This window comes from Chrysochloris asiatica, unplaced genomic scaffold (assembly GCF_000296735.1).
Source record: "Chrysochloris asiatica unplaced genomic scaffold, ChrAsi1.0 scaffold00124, whole genome shotgun sequence".
Lineage (NCBI taxonomy): Eukaryota > Metazoa > Chordata > Mammalia > Afrosoricida > Chrysochloridae > Chrysochloris > Chrysochloris asiatica.
This window is the reverse complement of record NW_006408642.1, coordinates 7,925,581-7,950,061: the sequence shown is the minus strand read 5'-3', so window position 1 is coordinate 7,950,061 and position 24,481 is coordinate 7,925,581. Positions and strand designations below refer to the sequence as shown.

The 24,481-nt window shown below is 54.4% G+C and overlaps 1 protein-coding gene across 1 annotated transcript; it reads left to right on the top strand.

The window, feature by feature from the left end:
* Positions 1–562: 562 nt before the first annotated feature.
* On the top strand, positions 563–23,721 carry PTH1R (parathyroid hormone 1 receptor). The gene is made up of 15 exons (XM_006868806.1): positions 563–580; positions 1,819–1,941; positions 14,087–14,189; positions 16,154–16,282; positions 17,996–18,106; positions 18,222–18,340; positions 18,499–18,593; positions 18,796–18,988; positions 19,417–19,570; positions 21,005–21,065; positions 21,394–21,460; positions 21,667–21,761; positions 22,407–22,548; positions 22,653–22,694; positions 23,191–23,721. The coding sequence occupies exons 2-15, from the start codon at positions 1,867–1,869 to the stop codon at positions 23,566–23,568; spliced, it is 1,764 nt and encodes a 587-aa protein (XP_006868868.1). The 5' UTR covers positions 563–580; positions 1,819–1,866; the 3' UTR covers positions 23,569–23,721.
* Positions 23,722–24,481: the final 760 nt, after the last annotated feature.

The window sequence follows — 24,481 nt, the reverse complement described above, 5'->3', positions numbered from 1 at the left end:
GGACTTGAGGCCAGAGACGAGGGACAGAGGGGGGAGCTGGTCTAGAGCTCTGCGGACCCACAGACTCCAGAATAGACTAGGGGTGGGGCGGGGCAGAAGGGCGGAGGCGCAGACAGGCTCAAGGCTGGCTGCTGAGCAGTCTCCCCAGGGACCCCTGCCCAGACTGTGCGGGAGCCCAGCGGGCAGTCAGACAGCGATGCGGCGGAGGAGTGCGGGTTACTGGGCGGCTACGGACTCCTATTCAACGGCCCGGGCCGAACAATCAGGAAAAAAAAAAAAAAAGTCTTGCCTTCTGAGAAGAGAATGAAGCGTTAGGGGCAGCGCCCCCGGCCACGTTCCTGGGCCCGGTTGTCAGAGCTTCCCTGGTCGGTTCCCTCAACACTCCCATCACACCCGCGGTTTTTCGACCCTGGGCCACGGCCTCTGCCCCGGGGCTGGGGGCCGCGGGCTCCGCTCTGCCCCTGCACACAACCGCTGTTAGAGGCGCCGAGAGGTGGGGGAAGCGGGAGAGGCCCAGGGAGAGCGCGGGGGAGGATCACGGCGCCCGGCCGCTGGGGGAGGGGGAACGGCAGACGCCGAGGCTAGGGACGCGCGAAGCGGGCGGCTCGGAGCGGCAGCCGGCGTGGGGCACGGGAGTTCCAGGCCCGCGAGGGGGCTTCCCGAGAACTCCATGAAGTCTCCCCGGGGCCGCGGACTGGGCGTTGTCCTGGGGAGGCTGTCGGGGGGAGCCCGACATCCATGGCAAGGCGGGGACCGCGGCGGCGCGCTCAGAGTAAGTCGGGGCTGGGGGCCGGCGCCGGAGAGAACGGTCGCAGTTGGGTCTTGATGATTCCAGACTTGGCCGGGGCTGCCGGGCTGGTCTGTCTCTGTATCAGTCGGTGGCGCCTCCACGGAACCTAGTGGAGTCGCCAGTCCCGAGTCTCTCGCATCCGTGGCTTTTTTGGAAACTTGCAAATGTTTTCGTAGAGAGAGAAGGGGGAGGGGAGGGAGAGAGCGAGGGAGTGACCAAAACTGAGCTCGGGGCCGCTTGAAGAAAGGAGGCCAAGGCCGGGGAAGCTAGAGATGGACTGACAGACTGAGCGGTCGGCTGCAAGCGCGCTCGAGCCGCGCGGGCGCATGCGGGGCTCCGGCGCCCAAAGATGCGGAGAGGGTGCGGGAGGCGGCCGCTGTGGGAATGGGAGTCTGGACGGCCAAGGAGCCGGGAGCTGACTGGCCAAACACCGGAGGGTTCAGCGTCTTTGCAAACTTAGGATCCCATCCTCAAGCTGCAAGACCCAGCGCGACTCAAAACGCGCCCCCCGCCCCGCCCCGCCCCGCCCCGACCCCCCCTCACTGTGGCCTGCCGCCGAGCTAAAAATAACAGCCCTATGCGCCCCCCGCAGACCGCGACCCCGACCCCTCCCCCGACCCCTCCCCCACTGGGCGTGGGGCGAAGCTACAGCTCCCAGTTCCCCAAAAGAAAAAAAAAAAAAAAGAAAGAAAAGGCGGCGCGGGGGGATCGGGGGGCGGGCCGGGGGCGGGGGGCCCGGCCATATGGATGTGATTTCTCCGCTCCGAGGCAGACGGGCCGCTCCGCAGCGCTCGGCGCCCGCCCGCCGCCCGCCGCCCGCCCGGCCTCCGGCTGCCTTCTTCCTCTCCCTCCCTCTTTCCCTCCTTCGCTCTAGCTCGTTCGCTCGCCCTTGGCGCATGGACCCCGCGTCGGGCCCCGGGGCCTCGGGTCGCCCGGACGCCGGGGTCCCCTAGGCCGGGGCGTAGGCGGGGCAACCCGACCTGACGCAGCTCTGCACCCCCTTCCCCACCTCCCACCACTATCACCAGGGCCGGTGGCGGCGGCTGCCCCGAGGGACGCGGCCCTAGGCGGTGGCGATGGGGGCCGCTCGGATCGCGCCCGGCCTGGCGCTCCTGCTATGCTGCCCGGTGCTCAGCTCCGCGTACGCGCTGGTAAGTCCCCGCCGTCACTCCAACACAAACACCCGCCGAGTCGGGCCCTGGAAGACGCTGCGGGGATTGCTTTGGGGTCCCTGGGGCGGGTCCAAAGCATGGAGTCTAGGGTTCCCAAAGTAGTCTGAACTTTGAGGGGGGTGGGCCCCTCTGAACCCGGGTCCTCTGTACTTGCTGTCCCTGGAGTATCTACACAGTTAGGTTCCACACTCCTGAGGTCTCCCCTTCTGGCAAGCCTGGATATGGGGCCCCAAGTCTGGAGCTCTGTGGTTAGGGTTCCTTTCTCCTCTGCGTCTCTGACCACCGTGGCTATGGCTGTGTGTCCTCTGAAGATGACAGTGTGATCTAGTGGAAGGCTAGGCTTTGATGGAGGTTTGCTATGGGGGAGCCTGTTTTCTGTAAGTTTTGTTTGCAATCCAGGACATGGGGCTGTGGATCCAAAGTAAGAGTCATCCAGACAGACTAAGGAAGCCTCTTGTCTCTCACACATGCACACATGCACAGCTTTACCCGGAGTGAAAGCTGTTGGCCCCGGGAGGTGGGTGTGGTGTGGCCTGGAGGAGGGATGGGATGAAGGTCTCCTGAAGGAGACTGACCTCACAAAAACACCCCTCCCAGAAAAACTTGCTGAGAAAGAGCCCCGCGGAAAGATCCCCCTGAGAATGCTGTCTTCTTAGAGTAGAGAACAAGAGAAACCCTGAGGGAGATGAAGAGACAGAATGGAGAGAAGCCCGAAGAACAAGAAAAAGGAGAGTGACAGAGACAAAAGGGGGTGGAGATGAGAGCTCAGAGCAGGAGGAGTGGACAGAGAACAGTAAAGATTCCTGGAGAGACAGGCAGAAGCTTAGCGCAGAGGGCTAGAATATTCCTCATCCGGTAGCAAGGTCTGGAGACCATATCTGCGGTGGTGGTGGGGTGTTTTCAGGGGGACCAGCTCATTCCTGAGAAGGCTGTCTGCATCTGACTTCAAGGCCCCTGACATGCCCCAGGTGTGGCATCTGCCTATTCCGGAGAGACAGACAGACAACCTCCTCCTTCTGCAGCAGCTTCCTGCCCTGGGCAGAGTCCCAGCCTGGGAAGCAGGAGTTCTGGGATGCCTCTAGGTCTGCTGATGTCTATGTAACCTTGAGCTTCACACTTCAGTTTCCCGTCTGTAAAAAGAAAAGTATGAAAAAAGTCCCTGAGAAGAGGCGTTCCCTTCCTCCATACCCACTCCTCATCAGTACCCAGACCTCACAACTCTGGCTGGCCCCAGCAAAGTTTTCCCAGAGCCAGAGACATCTCCCATATAAGCAAGGACCTCTAGATCAGGAAACCAAGATTCAGAAAGACTCAGCACCCAGCCCAGAAGGGCTCTATGCTTTGCTGAGCACCTCCTGCACCCTATTCTCAGGAACTCTGGTGATGCAGTAGGTCCAGCGTGAGACTCTAGCCACAAGGTTGGGGGTGCAAATACATCAGTGCTCCATGGAAGAAAGATGAGGCAGTCTGGTCCTGTAAAGATTCACAGTCTCAGAAACCCTATGGAGTGAAGCAGTTCTACTCTTATTTTGTAGGCTTGCAATAAGTCCCAATCAACTGGATGACAGGAGTGGGGTTGGTTTTCTTCAGGCCAGCCCAGTGGCCCCCATCATGTAGAAGCAGCTAGCAGGGTCCATATGTGCATACATGTGCACACATGTCACTGTCAGGGAGACAGGGATTTGGATAGCTGGGGTCTGAGAAACTCTAGGCAATGGGTATGCATCTGAGACAGTATGATTGTGTGAGCTCACCATGTGCTCGTGAAGTATCCCGGCATTGTTGTATATGCATATGTGTGTTTTTGTGAGTGCGTGTGCACCCAGTGTTGTTTTCTTACTTTTATTTAATAAATGCTTCTGTAATATTTTCTATGAGGAGCCCTGATGATACAGTTAAAGCACTTGGCTGCTAACTAGAAGGTCAGCGGTTCAAACCTACCAGCTGCTACGTGGGGGAAAGATGTGGACTAGTACTTTCTACATACCAGTCGCTGTTTGAAGCATTTTACATATAATAATTAGTTTAATCTTCCCAATAGCCCTCAGAGAAAAGTCCAGTTATTGCCCTCATTTTTCAATTGAGCCAAATCACACACCAATATGACTTATTTATTTCAGAGGTCAAGCTCTGTGCCTCTGTGTGTGGGGACTAGCGGTCCCCAGGGCCCCACAGTGCTCTCTGGGGAAGCAAAGGTGCATGCAGAGGATGTGCCTGGCCTAACCCTGATGGCTAGGGAAGGAGGAGGGGTAGCCAAGGAGGCTGGGACTGTCCAGGCATCTGGTTTGGGAATCTGTGGTTGAACTCTCAGGCTGTAAGTAGACTGGACCCTTCCTGACTTCAGGGCTAGAGGATAGCGTTCAAGTATGGAAGCAGCCTGCGTATGCATTCAATGCCCTGTGGTCCCATTGGGTTCAGCTAGAGTCAGTGAGGGGCTGGCAGCCTGCCAGCTTCCTTTCCTGAGCCCAGGGACTGCACTGTTCCCCACCAAAGACACCAACCTCAATTGTTAGCCTCTATCACCAAACCTGTATGCTGCCTGCCTAGCATACTCAGGACCAGGTTTGCATCTGCAGGGACCTTACGGTTGCAAGGAGGGAAAGCAAAGGACATCTCTGGAATGACACTGAGTGTGGCCAGACTGGTTCATCTTGTGCCTTCAAGCGAATAGCTGGGAGGCTTGAGTGTATGAAGGGAGGGTGAAGAGTGAAACTCAGAGGAAGAGATGGACCTAAAGATTATGAGTTGGGGATCCTGGGCATGATCTTTTCCAAAGGACCCCCTCACCACGCACATATGCCGAATGCAAAGTGCAGTGAGAGAAACTGAAGCACAGACCAGGGGCACGACATACGTACAGAGATGTGACTCTCTGGGTCAAGTGTGGGAATGTGTGTTCCTCCCAGCCTGCTCCAGGGGCAGTTCAAACTCAACACACTCTTTTAATATGCTTCAGCGTATTAAACAATGGATGCCTCCCAGATTCTGAGTTAGAAACTGTCACGAAGTTTCTCCTTGCATCCTTTCATTCACTCACCTATTCTATAGGCAAGGGTCTGAGGTCCACACAGTGAATCTGTGGCAGAGTCAGGTTCTAAACTCAGGTCTTCAGACTCCTGCACTAAGCGCCTTCCTCCAAAGCAGGGTGGGGCTAGGGCTGGCCTAGCCTGGGTTTTTCTTTCGCTCTCTTCTCTTTTTTTCATGAAGTCCTTCTGCTTTTAATTTTATTTTCCCATTTTTAATTTCACAACTAATACATGATTATGTTCTTTCTTATAAAAGGGCTAAATAATATAGATTAAGCAAAAATCCTCCTTGACTACTCCCAAGCCCCATTTCCCCTTCTAAAGAAAACCATTTGTAACGGACTGGAGTAGAAGATGTCCTCCCAGACAGTTTTCTTTGTATTGCCAAATGGTAACTCTTTATATGCATATCAAGTGAATAGTTTTATGCTGTTATTTTCTTTCTGGTTGGTTTTTAAAAAATGGTATCAGTTTATAGGCAGGGCTTCATCATATGCGTTCTTCTACTTAAAGTGAAGTGGATTATGAGCTGGACTGTTAGCCACAAGGTCAGCAGTTCAAATCTACCAGTCTCTCTGCAGGAGAAAGATGAGGCTGTTTGCTCCCATAAAGATTTACAGCCTCGGAAACCCTATACAGGCTCACTATGAGTCGGAACTGACTTGGTGACATACAATTAGCACTACCACCACTTAAAGGTGTGTCTTGTTGTTGTTGTTGTTACTAAGTGCTGTTAAGTCAGTTCCGACTCACAGTTACCCCATATAGGGTTTCCAAGGAGTGACTGGTGAATTTGAACCACCAACCATGCTATCCAAACCTACCTGGTAGTTGAATGCTTAGCCTACAAAACCACACCAGAACTCCAAAGGTGTGTCTTGGAGGTCTTCATATCAATAAATATAGATCTATGTTAGCATTCTGCAAGTAATCTGAGATTCGATACACCCTTGTTATGGTTGTTAGTGCTAGCTAGTGGTTCAGACTCATAGCGACCTTGTATAGGGTTTACAAGGAGCAGCTGGTTCAAACCAACCTTGTGGTCCAGTGCTTATCCGACAGCACCACACCAGGACTTCAAACAGTCCCTGTTGTTGTTGTTAAGTGCCTTCGAGTCGGTTCCGACCCATAGTGACCCTGTACAGGGTTTCTGAGGCTGTAAATCTTTACAGGAGCAGAAAGCCTCATCTTTCTCCCGCGGAACAGCTGGTAGTTTCGAACTGCTCACCTTGCGATTCACAGCCCGATTCGTAAGCACTACGCTACCAGAGCTCCTTTAGGAATGTGTATTTAGATTGTTAATGCATAAATTGTGTGTATGTTTCCAGACAGTTTGTAGGGAAGTTTCTTGAAATGCCCTCTTTGGTCTTTGCATGACCATTTCCCTGTAGAATATTTCTAGATTCTGTCATTGTCTGAGAACAAGCACATTTTCCATTTTAATTGTTGTTGTTAAGTGCCATCGAGTCGGGTTATAGACGTGGCCAAATTGCTATCTTAAAAAAAAAATCTACCGATTTGCACTAGCACCAGAGTGACCAGGGGGGGCCTTTGTTCCCATGCCCTTGATCTCATAGGTTAGTATGAGGATTACTTTCTATATTGTTGTTATTCTGATAGGTTAAAGTAGTGTCTCTTGTCATTTTAATTTGCCAATTATCAGTGAGCTTTTGGCCTTTTCATTGGTTTATGGTCCATCATCTAAGAGCTTGCTCAGAGTCATTACCCATCTTACTATGAGTTATTTATCTTTCTCGTATTGATTTGCTGAAGCTTTTTATACCACCTGCCCTTAAACACCCACGCTCCCTCCCCCACCAAGCTGAGAACTGCTTGTGGACAGAGCAGAGAGAGGGGGGCCGAGCCCTCCCGGGAACTTGGGTTTTCTTCGGAATGTTTTAATGAGACGTCAAGAGACCTCCCCCAGATTCCTGTTGTGGGCCTTCTGGGGACACTCCCAGGCCCAGTCACTACATCAGGAAGGCAGCTCTGGGAGCTGCAGGTAAAAGAAAGTAATGAATGAGGTGGGAGTCTTACCACACCTTTGAAATTGCCTGCAAAATATATTGCAACTGGGAGAAATTGCAACATTTTGCTCAAATGGGTAAAGACATTAGAGACCTCAAACCCTAAACCACCACACCATCTCCACCAGCCCATTCTGGGGCCAACCTTGTGTCTGAGGTGAGGCCTGGTGGGATCCCTTGCTGACCTGGCTGCAGTTAGGCAAATAAGGTGGGATGCTCCCTCCCTTCAGGCCTGACTTCTCCAGCTCAGGTAGAGGCTGCTTACTCTTGAAGAGCCACCAGACCTAGCAGCCAACTCGACCATCCCAGGCCCCATCCCACAGCCTGCCCCAAAGGCGTCCACGCTGGCCAGGATGAGAGGCGTCATCATGCCTCCCCCCACCCCCGCCCCTCCCACCCGGAACACAGGCCTCCTGTTCAGGAAGGCCTGGTGAGGGGGAGGAAAAGTCAGCACCACTTGTCAGCGGTGGCAGGGCAGGAGCGTCCCCGGCAGAGAGCCCATCCCAGTCGGCTTGGGCCAGCGGGACAGACGGAGGGAGGGCAGAAGAGCAGTCTCAGCCAGTTGGCATGGGAGACGTCAAGGAGTGCCAGCAAGGGTCCCAGCAGTGGGATCTGGATAGGGGGTATAGAGAGGCCAGGAGGTTACAAGTGGGTCTCTCGTGGGCAAGGTTTCTCCTGGTTTTCTGGAGGCATAACATCTTCATGCTTCCAACACCAAGTCCCAACTCTGCTCTGCCTAGTTAGAACTGGAGATGAGCTACCAGCACCAACTAACCATCACTAACCATCACCACCATCTCACCCTCCACCCCACCTCCACTCCTGAATGACCTGGGCAAGGGGGGACTGCTGTAGGTGGTCTTGCTTGATGCAGCGAAGGATGCACTACAGAAGGACTTGGTGGTTAGTGCTATAGGAGCCATGTGGCTAAGCACGGCCCCCTTTCCTTCTTTCAGGGCTGCTGCATCGGTGTCAGGCGAGACTTTCACTCGGATTCTTTTTCAGCTGCGACTCAACCTCAGTGCCCGTTTGTAAAATGGAGATAACCATACTCTTCTTACAGGTCCCTTGGTGACACAAATGGTTTGCAGTGGGTTACTAGCCTAAAGGTTGGTTGTTGTTGTTAAGTACCGTGGAGTCTGTTCTGAGCTATAGTGACCCTGTACAGGGCTTCCAAGGCTGTAAATCTTTACAGGAGCAGAAAGCTTCATCTTTCTCCCACGAAACCACTGGTAGGTTCGAACTGCCGACCTTGAGGTTAGCAGACTGATTCGTAACCACTACGCAAAGGTTGGTGGAACCATGGAAGAAGGTCTGGCAATCTGCCCTCATATCGATTCTAGCAAAGAAAACCCGATGGGACAGCAGTGGGTTTTGTTTTTGTTTTTCTATATACTATGCAGGGTTGTGGTGGAGGAGGAAGGAGATGAGGTTACAACTTAGGGTAGCAGGCAGGGGCTGTCCTATGTGTGCCAAGGGGCTGAGGAGGCATTGAGTGAGGGTGCAGAGAGCACCAGGAGCCAGCAAGGAGCAGAATGTGCTAGAGATGAAGTCCAGGCTACAAGGCAGTTAGGGGATACCCAGCAGATTTACTCTCTCCAAAGATGATCAAGGAGAGCCAACAGGCTCGCCCCATCCCCCACAGGAGATTAGGTTGACCTCAGGCAGGGTTAGATGACCTTAGAGGGCATCCATGGGCTAGCACCATGAATAGAAGTTCCTTTCCCAGCTGGTAGCACCAGTTGAAGAAAGGTCCTTTTGGAGGGGGAGAATGAGGCATGTCTGGGATCACAGACAGCCAACGTGTGGAATGTGGCAATTAGGAGAGAAATTGAGTGTGGGGTGACTCTCATCTGCATCATCCTCACCAGCCTTGACACCGCCCCCAACTATCACATCTCCAACTGACCAACCTCACTGCCACCCCCACAGCCACCATCAAACCATCCCCACCCCAGCAGGACCCTCAGTGAAAGTAGCCCCCACAATGTGGGAGCTGGGTTAGAAGGAGCAGCTTGCAGGATGCGGGAGTAGTGAGCAGATGGTTTTTCTCCCCTGGGATTCTGTACTCAGGAAGTGACAAACATGTCGAGGGCCTCTTGACCACACATTGCTCGCTCTTAAACATCAGCTCCTATATGTTTGTAAATAACATAACCACTTCAGGCGGCCAGGAATGTCACCAACACCAGCTCTAGTCTCCAGACAATCTTCCACCCCTGTTTCTCCAGCTCAGGGCACTCCATCCCCGGCATGTTCACAAACTGCACATCATGCACATGTGTGTACATAGGACCTCTCTGCTTTAGGGGGTTGAGCGTAGGGACTGGAGGGAATGTGTTGCAGTGGGGGGCATTGAGGCTGGGACCTACAGAAGTGGGTCAAGGAATCACATCAGACCTAATTCAAGACCATATAAGGGATGCAGGTCAGAGTGAGGGGCAACTGGTTTCAGGCTGGGTGGCCCAATCAGCAGTTGGTGGAGACGAAGTGACCCCTGACCATGACCTAGCCCTGGTCCCTTTATCCTGCCCCTGAGACCTAAGATCTGCAGACTCTCTGGATCTCAGAAGATGCAAGTATGAGTTTTCCAGGTCTTGGAGCTGGACCAAGAAGAGGGGACCTCTGTCGGGGAGATGGGCTGGAGTGGGGGAAGAGGGAAGCACAGCAGACGAATAGGGCATGTAAGCCAGGAAGCAGTTAGAGCTGTCAGCATGCTTTCTTCACCTCCAAAAAATAAGGTCCCCTCAGTCAGGGCAGGGCTGGAGGAGGGGACCCCAGCACCCCAAGCCTGAGCTCAGGGCGGCTGGCAATGACCTTGAACTCTGAGTTGAATCTAGATTAGATCTAGAAATGTAAGGGATCACTGGGGTCCCCTTCCACCCCAAAAGCTCCCTTTGGGTCCTCTCAACAGACACATCGCACCCAGAAGACCCTTCTGTATCCCTTGCTCCAATCCCTCCTGAGGTTTCCTCTCCCTCTCTGCTGCCCACCCGCTCTGCCTCGCACACACCCTGACCCACCCAGACAATCTGTCCCTGCTGCACTGAGTTCCTGACCTGCGGGTACCAACATTACCAAGCAGCAAAGGGACCCATCATGGGAGGAAATCATGACTTCATGCTGATGTTTAGGCTCTTCATGCAATATCTCATTTAATTCTCACTACAACCTCATCAGGGACTCTTGGTGTGGCGCTGTGGGTTAATGCCCTGGACTGCAAAGTCAGTTTGAACCGCAAGGTCAGTGGTTCAAGCTTACCAGTTGCTCCTCGGAAAGCCTATACAAGGTAGATATGGGTCGGAACCAACTCGGTGGCGCTTAGGAACAACAACAACAACCCCATATTGGGGACCATGGTGGCTTCATAAGACAAGCACTAGACTGTGAACCACAAGGTCCATGGGTCACACCTACCAACCACTCGGTGGCAGAAATATGAGGCTTTCTGTTCCCACAAAGATTTAAAGTCGTGGAAACTCTGTACAGGGTCACTATGAGTCAGAACTGACTAGATGGCATTTAACAACAACCCCTTATCATCCTAATTTTGCAGATGGGAAGCTGAGGCACAAGTTAAGCATCTTGCTCAAAGTCACTAAGCCAGTCAATAGTGGAGGTGGCATTCAAACTCCAGTGTAGGTGGCAGAGTCTCCTTGGATGCGGGCAAAATGCAGCTGGAGGGAGGGGTGAACAGGGTGGTCCAGTCAGCTGGGAAGTGGGAATGGACTTGGTGTTGAACCGCCTTTCTTCCCTTCCTTGACTGCCCTGAATTCCTCTTGCTGTAATGGTCATTCTATCTGTGACCACCGGAGTGATAGAGACATGTGGGTCCTGAAGTTCAGGGAGGCTAGAGGTGGGTTCACCTTCCTAATCTGTGAAGAGTTAGGAATAGGAGATTCTAGGCAGGAGTGTAGTGGAGGTATTGAGCACAGAGGCAGTTTCTAAATTGTGTTCCCTCCCAGTTCCAGCACCCAGGAGCAATCTCTAGGTTATGTACCTCCCAACTCCTAGTTTCAAGATAAATAGATGTTGATAGCAGTGACAACGAATTAACAGAAATGCCTCTCCCCTACCCCCAAATTTGTCTGGCTGCCTCAGTCAGGCACCTTTCATACTTGAGACACCTTGGAATTGGCACCCCCTTGGACTTGTGCACAGGGACAAGTGCTCCCCTTTGTCCTCCCATCTATCCCTGAGCTGTAACCTGCTTCATGTAAGACATTGGGCTGTACTGGTATAAAAGAAATTGTTCAGTGGTGCCCGCCCTTTAAGTAGCACCGAGGGCACATGTTATACCTCCCATACCTTAGATCTGCCTCTGGTTTAGGAGCACATACCCTCCCCTTTCCTGGCCATTCCCAGACCCACCATGGAAACAAGACTAGGGAAAGGCGATGTGCTTCTCCTGGCCATGGAGGAGACCACAATAGCAGAAGGTAGAGGTTGAGCAGAGCCCTTGGGCCTGTGAGAGAGTATGTTTGGTTAGTTTCTTGGTCAGTTTCTAGTCATCACCCAGCCAAAGCACCTTGCTCACTTGTCAGCCTGCCAAATGGTCATTTTTCAGTCCATGACTGCCTGTTACCAGCTGTGATTCTCAGTCACATTGGTGAGCTGGTCTGCGTGTTGGGAAGGACTGATGTGCCACCCAATCACTGCGGACTGGCAGGAGCCTCAATCACTGTTGGTTAGAAAATTTTAGCATATTATCTGTTTGTTTTGAGAGAGGTTGTTGTTGAGTGCCGTCGAGTCAATTCCGACCCATAATGACTCTGTGTAGGGTTTCCAAGGAGCAGCTGGTGAGTTTGAACCGCCAACCTTGCAGTTCAAATGGCTGTGCAGTCTGATGCATTAACCCACCAGTTCCACACGAGATAGAGGTGGGCAAAAGCAGGTGGGGAGTGGGGAAGGAGGCATGGTGGGGAGTGAGGACTATAAGATGACAAATGCAGTGTTGTTGGCTGTTACAGGACTGGTGGCAGTATTGTTAACGATAGTGACAATGCTGATATTTCCTTTGGTGGTAGTGATGCAGTTAGTGGTGACAACAGTGGTAGTGGTATTAATGCTGGTGGTGACGATAATGATGTACCAGTTGTGATGATGTTGATGTTGGTAATGGTAGTGGTAGACATGGTGATTATTGTGGTGATAGTGGTGGTAGAATGATGGTGATGGTGGCAGTGGATATTGGTGAAGGTTACTAGATGTGATCATGTTGGATAGTAGTGAAGTGGTGATGGGAGGGTATTGGGTGGGCAGGGCAGCGGTACAGGGCTCAGACCCCTTCATCAGCCTGGATTCCCCATGACAGAGATACAATGAGGGCCTCTGGATGGGGCAGGCGCTCAGTCCTCCCATAAACCTGAGCCAGCCCTACCGCTGCTTCAGCTCTGCAGTAGCTGTGCCTGAGGGCAGAGGAACCGCTGCGTTATGCAGCCAGCACATGTGCTCCTTCCTGCAGCTTCTTGAGGTCTAGCCAAGATCCCCGGCTCTACTAGGGTGGGGGGATCAGAGAAAAAGAGGAAGACACCCAACGAGATGGATTGGCCAGGTGGCCGCATCGATGGACTCAAAACGTGGCAACATTAGTGAGGTTGGGCCAGGATCGGGCAGTGTTTTGTTCTGCTGTGCATAAGGTCGCTATGAGTCGGAACCGGTATGGCACCAAACAACAACTCTAGACCCCACAGACATGCACGCTAAAGAGCAATCGCATCACACGAGTGTCTTTGTCCAGAAACGCACGTACCCATGCATGTTCGCAAACTCCTCAGGTCCGCATGTCCAAATTTACATTCTGGACAGTGCTCACACAAGGACGAACAGAGACTGGCGCACACACAAGTGCACACAGCTGCCAGACAGGGTGTGCGTGGACGTTCGGGGAAGCGCTGCCACGCGCACGCGCAGAGTCGCGCACGCGCCTCCGCTAAGTGAAACGGGTAGAACCCATGTCCGGCTGAGCCAATTGGAGATTCCTTGGCCCTGGAAGCCCTCGCCGCTGCTGCCAAGAGTCGCGGTCAATTAACATCTCCTTGCAGTCAAGCTCCCCGACCCAGCCGGCGGGGACCGCCTGCCTGGGGTCCGCCCCTTCCCCGACCCGCCCCCTTCTTTCCCTGCGGCCTCCGGGTCCTCCCGCCCTGTACGGCTCGGCTGAGACGGAGGGGCCCGGCCTTGCTGTGGAGTGTCTGAACGACCCTCTCCAGCAGCCCACTACAGATGAGCCCACCTCCCAGCAAGATGTTCCCTTTTCTTTCCATAAAATGACGCCAGTGAATCCCAGTGGGTAGTGGCCACTGCCCAGGGTCTGTAGGTTAGAAGGAAAGGGAGCAGCGGGAGCAAAGACCTGACGCAGGCATCAGAACACAGGGTCTGCGTGGATGGAGGTAGCTTCCAGATAAGTAGCATACGGAAGAGGACTCCTACCGACAGTCTTACACCATTGTGCCCCTCCCAGGCCCTTTGCCTTCAGTACCTCAGTCCTCTGCCTTTAGGAACCGCAAAGCCGGAGAGCTGGGGATGGAAGTGGGTGGGGTCTGAGGCTCTCACCTTTCATTGGAGAAAGCACTGAGGCTAGGGAGCAGGGGCGGGGCTGGAAATCGGTGACTCTCAAAGCTTCCCAAGGCGCCAAGACTTGAAGGAATCCAGGTCTGCATTTGTCTCCCCAGAGTTTACGAATCTCATCCTCCTCCACCCGTCCTCCCAACCCCACCCCTAGGTCTCTAACCAGCCTCTTGGATCCTGTGAAGATTGATCTGGGACATTCCATCCCGTTCCCATGTGCCCCTGGGGAATGGACTGAACAGAGAAGTTCAGTGGCCTGCGGGGTCACTGGCGGGCAGGCAGGGGACAGCCCCCTCCCCCCTTTTCCACTCGGGTTGAGTAGACCATATCCTTCTTAGCCGCTGTTTCCCATCAATAACATGTAAGCTACGGAAGGCAGGTTTTCTATCTTCTAGAGTCAGGGTCTTTGGTAAAGGGGGAATCCCACAGGGAGGATGGGATGGTTCTGAGACTGGTCCGCTGGGCTGGGAAGTCCTGCCGGCGGTCTGACCTGAGGTTCCGCAGGTGGATGCGGATGACGTCATGACCAAAGAGGAGCAGATCTTCCTGCTGCACCGAGCCCAGGCCCAGTGCGAGAAGCGGCTCAAGGAAATCCAGCGGAGGCCAGGTGGGGGCGGGACCAGAAAGAACGGGGCGGAGTCAATAGAGGGAGGTGCCAGACGAAGGTGGGAGAGCTGTGAAAGGCGGAGCCGGGTGAAGGGAGACTAGATGTAGGCGCCAGGCAAGGGCAAGGGTGGGTTCGGGTAAGGGGGTGCTAAAGTGAAGACCAAAAGAGGGTCGAATCAGGTGAGGGCAGAGTCCACAGGTTGAGGTGGTTGCTAACGCGTCTTAATCCTAAACTTAGGTTTAGGTGCTGCCACACCAGCTCTTGGACAACCTGTCCACTGGCACACATTTCTCCCCCCCCCTCCCCCCCCCACACTACATACTTGGTTATGAAAAGAGATGGAAAGAGCCTTTGACAGAGTAGAGCCCAGAAATGGGAGTAGGACGCGAGGAAACAGCTAAAGTTCCAGAGCCAAAACACTCACTAGGGTATCAGACCCAACACTCACTAGTGTGTCACACTCCAGCGCAAGGAAGACTTCCTGGAGGGGGAGGATTTAGGAGGAGGCAGCATGGGTGAGCAGAGACCTCCAGAGTGAGGAAAACTGAGGGTCTATGGGGTTGGATGGAGGTGGGGTGGTAAACATGATTACCTGTGATTCCATCAGACTGTGGCCACAGTGGAAGAGAGAACTTGACCTTGGGTTGAGACAGCTACCTCCCCCTTGGCGCAGCATGCCCATGGGGCCCCAGGCACTAGGAGGTGGAGGGGAGCCCTCGGGACTATTCCACAGCTCCTGCAGCCTCCCTCAAGCTTCTTCCTTGAGTCCATTTTGGGGGAGCGGAAATGAGGCCTCATTAGTACCCATGCAGGCCTCTCTAGTCGCTATCTGGTTAATTTCATCAAGTTGGAAGAGGCCCAGGTCTGGATTGACTGATTTACAAGTGCAGTTTCCTCTCCTGAGTGGCCCTTAGGTTGTTGGGGACAGGATGTTCACTCACAGGTGGCACTATACCCGGTAGCACAAAGATTTGCTCACACTCACAGGGACTCACATGGTCTTTGCTGACATAGTCCCACCACATTGGACCTTGGGCTCCTGGTCCCAGTCACATGGGTCTTCTTCCTCACTTTGTGTCCTGATCCCAGCTCTCTTGTTGGTTGTGGAAGCCGGGAGGTACCTTTTTCTGCCTCTTCCCCATCCATGGTAAAATCCTCTATTACTGCTCCATCCTATCTTGCCACCCCCATCCTACTGATGATACCTAAAAGTAGAGGGCAGAAAATAGGTACAGCCATTCTCATTCTCATTCCAGGCCAGGTTGTCTGGTCTCGCGTCTCATTGCTGCTGCAGAGTCTGTTCTTGCCTGAGACCTGAGTCCTAGCTGCAAGGATGCAAATCAGACAGTGAGGACCCGGGAGGGGCTGCAGGGAAAGGCCAGGTTCCATCTCAGAATAGGAGTCTACAGTTCACTAGTGGAACCTGTGAACCCCTTATTCTAGTATCCTGGGGCACAGGTGGATACGACAAACTCGCTCCACACTTAACAGACAAACTGCAGCCCTCCTCTTGCCTTCCATACCACCAGTTTCTTTACCTGCAGGGTGTCCAAGACTGGCTCCATTCTCACTGTCTAATCTCTCCATCAGCATCACCACCCTTGTCTGCTTTTACCATGCGCCCCCTGGTGGGGCCTTCACATGCTGCAGGCTCAGGCTCTGACGCCTCCAGTGAGGGATACTGCTGCTGCCTGTGTCTTGCCCAGATTTACTGCTCAGTCCCCTAGTTGATCCCACCCTAGTGTGTGAAGGTCTCCCCCATTTGAACCCCTTGTTTCACCATCTGGCAAATACTTTACAGTCATTATCTCCACTCATCATCCCAATCCCCCAATAACCGTGGGTGTCAGCAGGTTGGGGAACAACCTCTATGTACAAAGGAGAGTTTGGACCCTCGGAAGGAGGGTGTCCCAGATCTCTGGCCTTGGTGACACTGACAGTCGTAACTGCCCTGACTTCTCCAGCCAACATAATGGAGTCAGACAAAGAATGGACATCTGCATCCACCTCAGGGAAGCCCAGGAAAGACAAGGGGAAGCTCTACCCAGAGTCGGAGGAGGACAAGGAGGCACCCACTGACAGTAGACACCAAGGTACGCCTGTGCTTTCATGTCTGTCTGACATGGGCTTAGAGCCACCCTCCCCATACTACTCTGCCTTCACCATGAGCTCATGCTTATCCTCCAGCTTCTGGTGCAAAAGAGGTGTGGCCCCTGCCCAGGACAATAGGACAGACACCAGGAGGAGCTAGAGTTTAGACTCAATGTGTGCAGGGGCAGGTGAACAAGGTGGCCGAGATAGGAACAGAAAACTTATCCAGCCCTGCCTCAGCAGTGGAGTCCTGGTGTGGTGCTGTAGGTGAATGCACTAGAGTGTAAAGTCGTTTTCAATCACAAGGTCAGCTGTTCAAGCTCATCAGTCACTCCTCGGAAACCCTATACAGGGTCACTATGAGTCAGAACCGACTCAACGGCACTTAACAACAACATCCCAGAAGTGGACCCTGGGCTACAGCTCTACCTACAGAAAGAAAGAGGGGTGATAGAGAACCAGGGAGACAGGGAGAGACAAAGAGGCAGAGAGCAAGGCAGGGAGAGACATGAAGCAGGAAGTGAGAAAAACAAAGAGGAGACAGAGAAGGGACCAAGAAGCACAAGCGGAGGGGCACAAACCCAGCGCATCAAGATACAAAGTGGGTGGGTCATAGAGGCAGAGTGGGAGAGGGGCCGGAATCAGAGAAAAGGAAAGGATAAGAGAAGAGAGAGAGGGAGAGAAATGCTGGGCCGCATCGTCCCTCAGGGAGGTGAGGAGAGACAAATGCAGAGCCAAGGCTACAACCACAGGGCCGGCTTGAACTGGCCTGGTGGGCAGTGGATTCCAGATGGACCACATCTGGGAGGCTGTGGTCACCCTGTAGCTCCCTGGGGACCAGAGGGAATTGTGGGCCTGTCTGGGTGGGGCTGGGAATATGGTGCCCAGTACAGAGAGCCTTTCACCAAGCTGGGGTGGGGCCAGTCACCAAGGCCGCCTTCCAGGGTGGCTGGAACCCTGCAGGGGCATAATAAGAAGTAAGGAGGCTGGGGGATAGAACACAGAAGCCCCAGAGTGGTTGGTGACCCTCACTGGGGACTCAGAATCTCTATAGTGAGACTGGCACCTCAAAGTATGTCACCCTGCCGTGAATCCCACTGTTAGCTCTTAGATGTGAGGGATTGATTGGGCGGGAGAGTCTCATAGCAGGTGCTCAAGGCAGGTGGTAGAAGTGCAGATTCATAATTCTCAGTGATAAAATTGAGGTGTGGAAACCTGCAAGGGGTCAGCAGCTCTTTGGGGGTTTAGCTGTCACTGGAAACCAATCCTCCAGCCTGTGGACCACAACCCCTGGGGAAGCCATTCTCCAGGACACTTGGAAGGTGGGACCAAGGGCAAAGAGAAGAAAGAGAGGTCTGGCCTGAAGTTAAGCCCTTGAGAACAGGCCCTGGACTACATGACCTCAGCAAGCCTCCAGCAGCTCATCTGAAGAGCAGGGCCAGTGCTAGTACCTGGTGCATGGGGTCTTGGAAATTGTGTAAAGCCAAGTGGATGTATGGCATAGTATGAGATCTCAATACTTAGGCTGCCACATCAGGGTCTTAGGCCTCTCCAGAATGTTCCAAGTGTAAATTCCCCACACTTGTTCCTGGGGCACACTTGACCCTGTAAGAATCAACAACCACAAGTGTATCCATCCCTCAGGGACACTAACCATGAACTTGACTCTCTGTTCCATTGGTGTCCCTTACACTGTCTGTCTTTTCTGCATACAGGTCACCCCTGCCTGCCTGAGTGGGACCACATCCTCTGCTGGCCTCTGGGGGCACCAGGTGAGGTGGTGGCCATGCCCTGTCCTGACTACATTTATGACTTCAATCACAAAGGTAAGGCTGGTATAAGGGTAAGAGTGGGACCACAGGAATGACAGGGCTTAGAGCTCAGGGTGTGCTGGCCCCAGACTGCTCTATGCCTGCCTTGACTTTCTCCACTGACCTGTAGGTCATGCCTACCGTCGCTGTGACCAAAATGGCAGCTGGGAGCTGGTACCTGGGCACAACAGAACATGGGCTAACTACAGCGAATGTGTCAAGTTCCTGACCAATGAGACTCGTGAGCGGGTGCGCACCACCCCCCCTCCCTTACCTGTCCCTGATAAAGACTCTCCAACCCCATCAGTGACCCATGACCTAGTCCTGGCTCTAGATCTTGACCTGGCCCCTGACCCTGATGTTCCCTCGAGTCCCAGGACTCTGACCGTGCCTCGTCACCCCCACAGGAGGTGTTTGACCGCTTGGGCATGATCTACACTGTGGGCTACTCCGTGTCGCTGGCCTCCCTCACTGTGGCGGTGCTCATCCTGGCCTACTTTAGGTGGGTGGGGCCAAGCCAGAAGCAAGGGGCATGTTCAAGTCAAGGGTGGGGCTGGGGTGGAGCCGAGGCATGGTGTCCCCTCCTTACCCTTCAGCGCACCCCTTCCCCTGCCTGGTGTCACTGCCCAGCACACGCCCTGCTGCCTGCCCACCCACCGGGTGTCCCGGTGCCCCCACCCACAGTGCTGTCGCGCGCCCTGCAGGAGGCTACACTGCACACGTAACTACATCCACATGCACCTGTTCCTGTCCTTCATGCTGCGCGCAGTGAGCATCTTCGTCAAGGATGCGGTGCTCTACTCTGGCACCATGCTCGATGAGGCAGAGCGCCTCACGGCAGAAGAGCTGCGTGCCATCGCCCAGGCCCCAGCACCCCCTGCCACTGCTGCCGGCTCTGTGAGTACCCCGCCTACGTCCGTGGCTTCCTGACACCACAGGCTCTGAGCCCCTACCCTGTTGCGTCCTGCCACCACAGGACTAGCCCTCACCCCTGCCCCCTGTTTCACAGCCCTCCACCCTTCTTCCAGCTCCATTGCTAAGGACTTCATGAGTCACTCTGTTGCCAACACCCTGTCTCAACCTAGAACCCCAATTCCCCCACCTCCTAACCCTGGTGCTATCCCACACACTCCTCAGTCCCTGCCCTTGGTTGAGGGTCCTAACTCGATTGTGCCCTTTCCCTGCCCATTCTGCCAGCATCAATTTTTGTCTTGTCCCACCAGCTCCACCCTTACTTACTGCCTTCTCTACTCCCACCCCCGACCCCGCAGCCTTGGTCCCTAAACGCAGGCCTGCCCTCCTGCTAATGCAAGCTGATCTCCTAGGTGGGCTGCCGGGTGGCCGTGACCTTCTTCCTTTACTTCCTGGCCACCAACTACTACTGGATTCTGGTGGAAGGGCTGTACCTGCACAGTCTCATCTTCATGGCCTTCTTCTCAGAGAAGAAGTACCTATGGGGCTTCACAGTCTTCGGCTGGGGTATGCAGGCATGTGTGGTGGGGCTATGAGCTGCAGGCAAGGATAGACCCATAGGCACAATGTCAGGGGTGCCCACACAGCATATCATGCCCTGCATGTGGGGCAGCAACTACCTCTGACCCCTTCCAGGCTCAGGAACCAGGGCTTGGCCAGGGTCAGGATTTGCCTGGCATTTGCCTAGGATTGGCCTTGAACTCAGACTGACCTGGGGTTGTGGTTCCATTCAAGTGTGCGAGGGCCAGGGTCTGTGGGATTACGACTTCAGCTTGGAATCAGAATGGGATCTTAAGTCAGAAGTCAGCCTAGAGTTGGAATTTGGGGCTGACATAGTCCCTGTGCCTGAGCGGAAGTGCCGACCTGAAGCGGGCCGTGGGGTTTGTGGCCTGCAGTCACAGACCCAGCGTCACAGGACTGCTCTGGCTTTGACAGTACCTCTGCAGAATGGGTTGTTAGCACTCTCCATCTCTCCTAAGCCCCCACGGGCTCCAGGATCAAGTTACCGATAATTGTCCGTTATTGTTGGCAGTTCCAGACCTTGGCTAGGCTCTGGGGCATCTGCCCAGACTGTAGAGGGGTGGGTCGGCTGACTGGAGCCCTTGAGCCTTCGTCAGCACCCCTGCTTCAGCCTAGTAGCCCCAACCACCCCTCCTCTGTACCCAGAGACCCTCAGGTCATCGGCCACCACCTCCCTGCCCCTTGGCACACACTCTGTCCCTCACTTCACCCTTGGCAAGTCTTCAAGTTGGGAGAGGCCTGTGTGTGGGCCCAGGGAACTAAAACGGTCTCCATGGGTGGAGGGTCAGAGTGGCCAGGAAACACGTCGATCCTTGCACAGAACCCATGGCACAGAATGCCAACTCTTTTTCTCAGCATAACTCGGGCATGCCCTGAGCCTCCCAAGGGTACATCTAGGCCGGGAATGAAGCTCTTTGTCCAGAGGCAAAGCACACTCAGGGCTACCATGCTGCTTGCTGGTGGTCTCCACCTTCAGATCCAGCTCAGACTGAGCCTCATGGAAGCTCTCCTGTGTGTGGCCCCTTCTAGCCTCGTCCATGGTGCCAGGACTTCTCAAACAAAGGCCAGGGGAACTGGTACAGAAAATGATGGTACTAGCCTCCCTCCTCATGGGTAGCCACCCTTCAGGGGAGACAGGGACTGGGCCTCACTAAATTAGTGAGGCCTCACTATACCATGGACTCAGACGTATGCAGTGCAGGATGACTAAGATGGGGACAGAGGGCTGCATTGGGGCCCCTGGGGGGGGGGGGGTCTGTTAGGCAGCACAGGATGTTGCTGAGCATCCCAGAGTGGGTGGGGACAGAGGCAGTGATGGTATAGACTGGGCGTTATCAAGGTTTGGCAAGGATGCTGAGGGGAGGGAGACAGTCAAGAATGTCACCCAGCAGCCCCTCACACACCTCCTCTTTGCCACAGGTCTGCCCGCCATCTTCGTGGCTGTGTGGGTCGGTGTGAGAGCCACCCTGGCCAATACCGGGTAGGTCCAGGTGGGGATGAGGGACTCTGTCATAGGCCAGAAAAAGCCAGGGGCCCTCCTCAGTGATACATATGAGGGGTTCACCTGTCCCCCAGCCCTGAGTGGTCCTAGCTTTAGGAATTCTCAGTCTAGCCTGTAGCTGGACACCACCTCAGGGTCACAGGAGGCCACTTCTTCTGAAGAATCCTGTGAAGGTGGTCACACCCAGTACCCCTGCCCTGTGTCCCCAAAAGCTGATGTCAGAACAGACAAGTTCTGGGACTTCTCTGTGAGTAGTCTCAGGGTGGGGACAGCATGGGGGTAAGGTTGATCTCTCAGCTTTCCCCAGGTGCTGGGACTTGAGCTCCGGGAACAAGAAATGGATCATCCAGGTGCCCATCCTGGCCTCCATAGTGGTGAGCAGGGTTGGAGTGCTGACCACGGAGTAGGGTGGGTTGGGGTAGGGACCCACAGATGCTTCTGAACCCCAGGAGTAGAGCCACAAGGGGAAACTGAGGGTCCAAGAAGCCTCGAAGAGATGTGGAGGCAGAGCAGAGCTTGTGGCAGGGCTGGGGGTCCCAGGGTTCACCCTGCAGCCTTGATGTAACCTTACCCTTCACAGCTCAACTTTATCCTCTTCATCAACATCGTCCGGGTGCTCGCCACCAAGCTTCGGGAGACCAATGCAGGCCGGTGTGACACGCGGCAGCAGTACCGGTGAGCCACGTCCAATCCCTGCTGTCCCATCCCTGCCGTCCCATCCCTGCCGTCCAATCCCTGCCACATGTGCAAAAGGAGAGACAGAGGTCCTGGGGAGGGATCCAGCTCTTAACACTCTGGCTGTCCCCACCCAGCACACCAGCCTGGGGCCCTGACCTACCCAGTAGTGATGGGATCTCACCCTGACTGAGCCCACAAAGCTAGCCTGGCCCACTTGGTGCCACCTGGATCTGTGAAAGTAGAACAAATCCATGCTTCACCTCAAAGAGCTAGTCATGGGCATATGACAAGTGGGCATTGGGTGGCCCCCGAGGAGACAACAGCTCGGCTGAAACCTGAGGAGTAAGCCATGGGTGAGGGAGGGCAGGGCATTCTTGAACAGATGGATAGATCCTCTGGGACAGGGTGTAGTGTAATTCACTCTGAGACTCCTTGAGAACTCAGGAAGGCTATGAAGACTTTGCTGGAGGACAGGCTGTCCTTGGTGGACAGATCAAGTGGTCATCTTCCCATGGTCACAGCCTTGGGCTCCTTTGTAGTTTTTGGAACCTAGGGGTGGCAAGGTGGGAGATGGCTCAGTGCTCATTGAGGGAAAGTTGCTCAATCCAGACCCTCCTGCTCCCTCACCCCACCCTCACCCAGGAAGCTGCTCAAATCCACGCTGGTGCTTATGCCGCTCTTTGGTGTCCACTACATTGTCTTCATGGCCACGCCATACACTGAGGTCTCAGGGACACTCTGGCAAATCCAGATGCACTACGAGATGCTCTTCAACTCCTTCCAGGTGTGCAGTCCTGGCCAAGGGCGGGCAGGGTGAAATGATACTGCTCCCACCCCCTCTAGATGTGGGCTCCTGGCCCTGACCCACTCACCTGCCTCTTTCCACAGGGATTTTTTGTTGCCATCATATACTGTTTCTGCAATGGTGAGGTAAGTAGTGGGCAGTATTGGGGCAGGGCAGAGAGGGGATGGGTGTGCCAGGGGTTCCCCAAGTCCTGTCCCTCCCTTCTCCTGCTCTGTTCTTCTGCTTTTCTAAGAACGTCCCCAAGGACATTCTGAAGGCAAAGAGAAGTCTTGCCGGATGATTCATGCTCAGGATGTGCTAGAATTTGTGGGCTCTTCGATCTCTGACATTAGCTAAGTGTCTTTCCATGCCCATGGTTAAATTATCTAAAACCAGATTGAAGGGCTCAGCCACCTTTGGGGCCATTGATTCTGGGTGTTGTCAGTTGCTTGCAGCCAGGCCATTCTGTTCTGTTCTGAGGATGGGAGTTTGCTTGGTCATGGAATTTTCCAGTAGCTCCTCTTTCCTCTGTCCCCACTCACTGATGGGTATGAGGAGCAGGGATGGGGGCACTGCCTGGGAGGACATGTACACAGGAGTTGGAACACACCCTAATCGTCCACCCTCCTGTTACTGTCCTAGGTACAGGCTGAGATCAAGAAGTCTTGGAGCCGATGGACACTGGCACTGGACTTCAAGCGCAAGGCACGCAGTGGGAGCAGCAGCTACAGCTATGGCCCAATGGTGTCACACACAAGTGTGACCAATGTAGGACCCCGCACGGGACTCGGCCTGCCCCTCAGCCCCCGCCTTCTACCTGCTGCCACCACCAATGGCCACCCCCAGCTGCCCAGCCATACTAAGCCTGGGGCCCCGGCCTTGGAGACCACATCACCTGCCATGGCTGCTCCCAAGGACAATGGGTTCCTCAACGGCTCCTGCTCAGGACTGGATGAGGAGGCCTCCGGACCTGAGCGACCCCCTGCCCTGTTGCAGGAAGAATGGGAGACAGTCATGTGACACAGGGCTTGGGGGTTGGACCTGCAGATACATGGGCAGATGGACAGATGGACCAAAAGATGGGTGGTTGGACAGTTGCCCACTCAGGGCTTGGGGCTAGGAGGAAAAAGTGGGGAGGAAGAAAAAAAAAAAAAAAAAAAAAAGCAAAAGGAAGCAATGTGTGCCTTCCTGTGGTGGGACTTACCTGGGAAAGGGGAAGAATGTTGGGGAGGAGCCTGGGAAACGCTGTGCTCAAGGCCTACAGAAGCTCCAGTCTGCAGGTGCCACAGCAGCCAAGTGTGCACGAATTGTACCCCATCGTTTCTCTGCCGTCCATTGCCACCTCGGCCACTTAACACACTCATACCCAGGCCTCACAAGAGACCCAGGATCCTCTGGTTCCGTTTCTCTGCCTGCTGGCCCCCTGCACTACCCCCCAAGGACTGAAAGCAGATTCCATGTTCCCCAAACATACAGTCCTGCCAGAGTAAGCCTCTCCCTGGCTGCGTGGTGCCCAAATGTGCCACTCAGGGAAGCCTCCAGGTATGATCTACAGCCCCCACCCTGCATCTGACACCTCCAGTCACCAGAGAAAGAGTGTAGGGGTTGTTTGGGGGCAGCATGTGAAAGATGGGTTCTCAGCCCTGGCTCCGGAACTGTGGGGGCCATCGAGGTGGGGTTTGTAGCCTACCATCTTACTCACCCTCATGCTTAAATACGCCACAGCCTTAGGTCCTAGTAAGTCCTGAAATGGCATGGTCCCTTAGCTTGACTGCCTGAGGACCCATCCAAATGGATTACCACCCCAGGTTTTGGTCACATCAAGTCTCTTGTTCATGAGCAAAGCCTGAGGCCTCTACCTGGCCCTCCCTGCCCCTCATCACCAGCTCTCCTCATGGATGCAGTCTCCAGGAAGTGCTCTTCATACCCAACA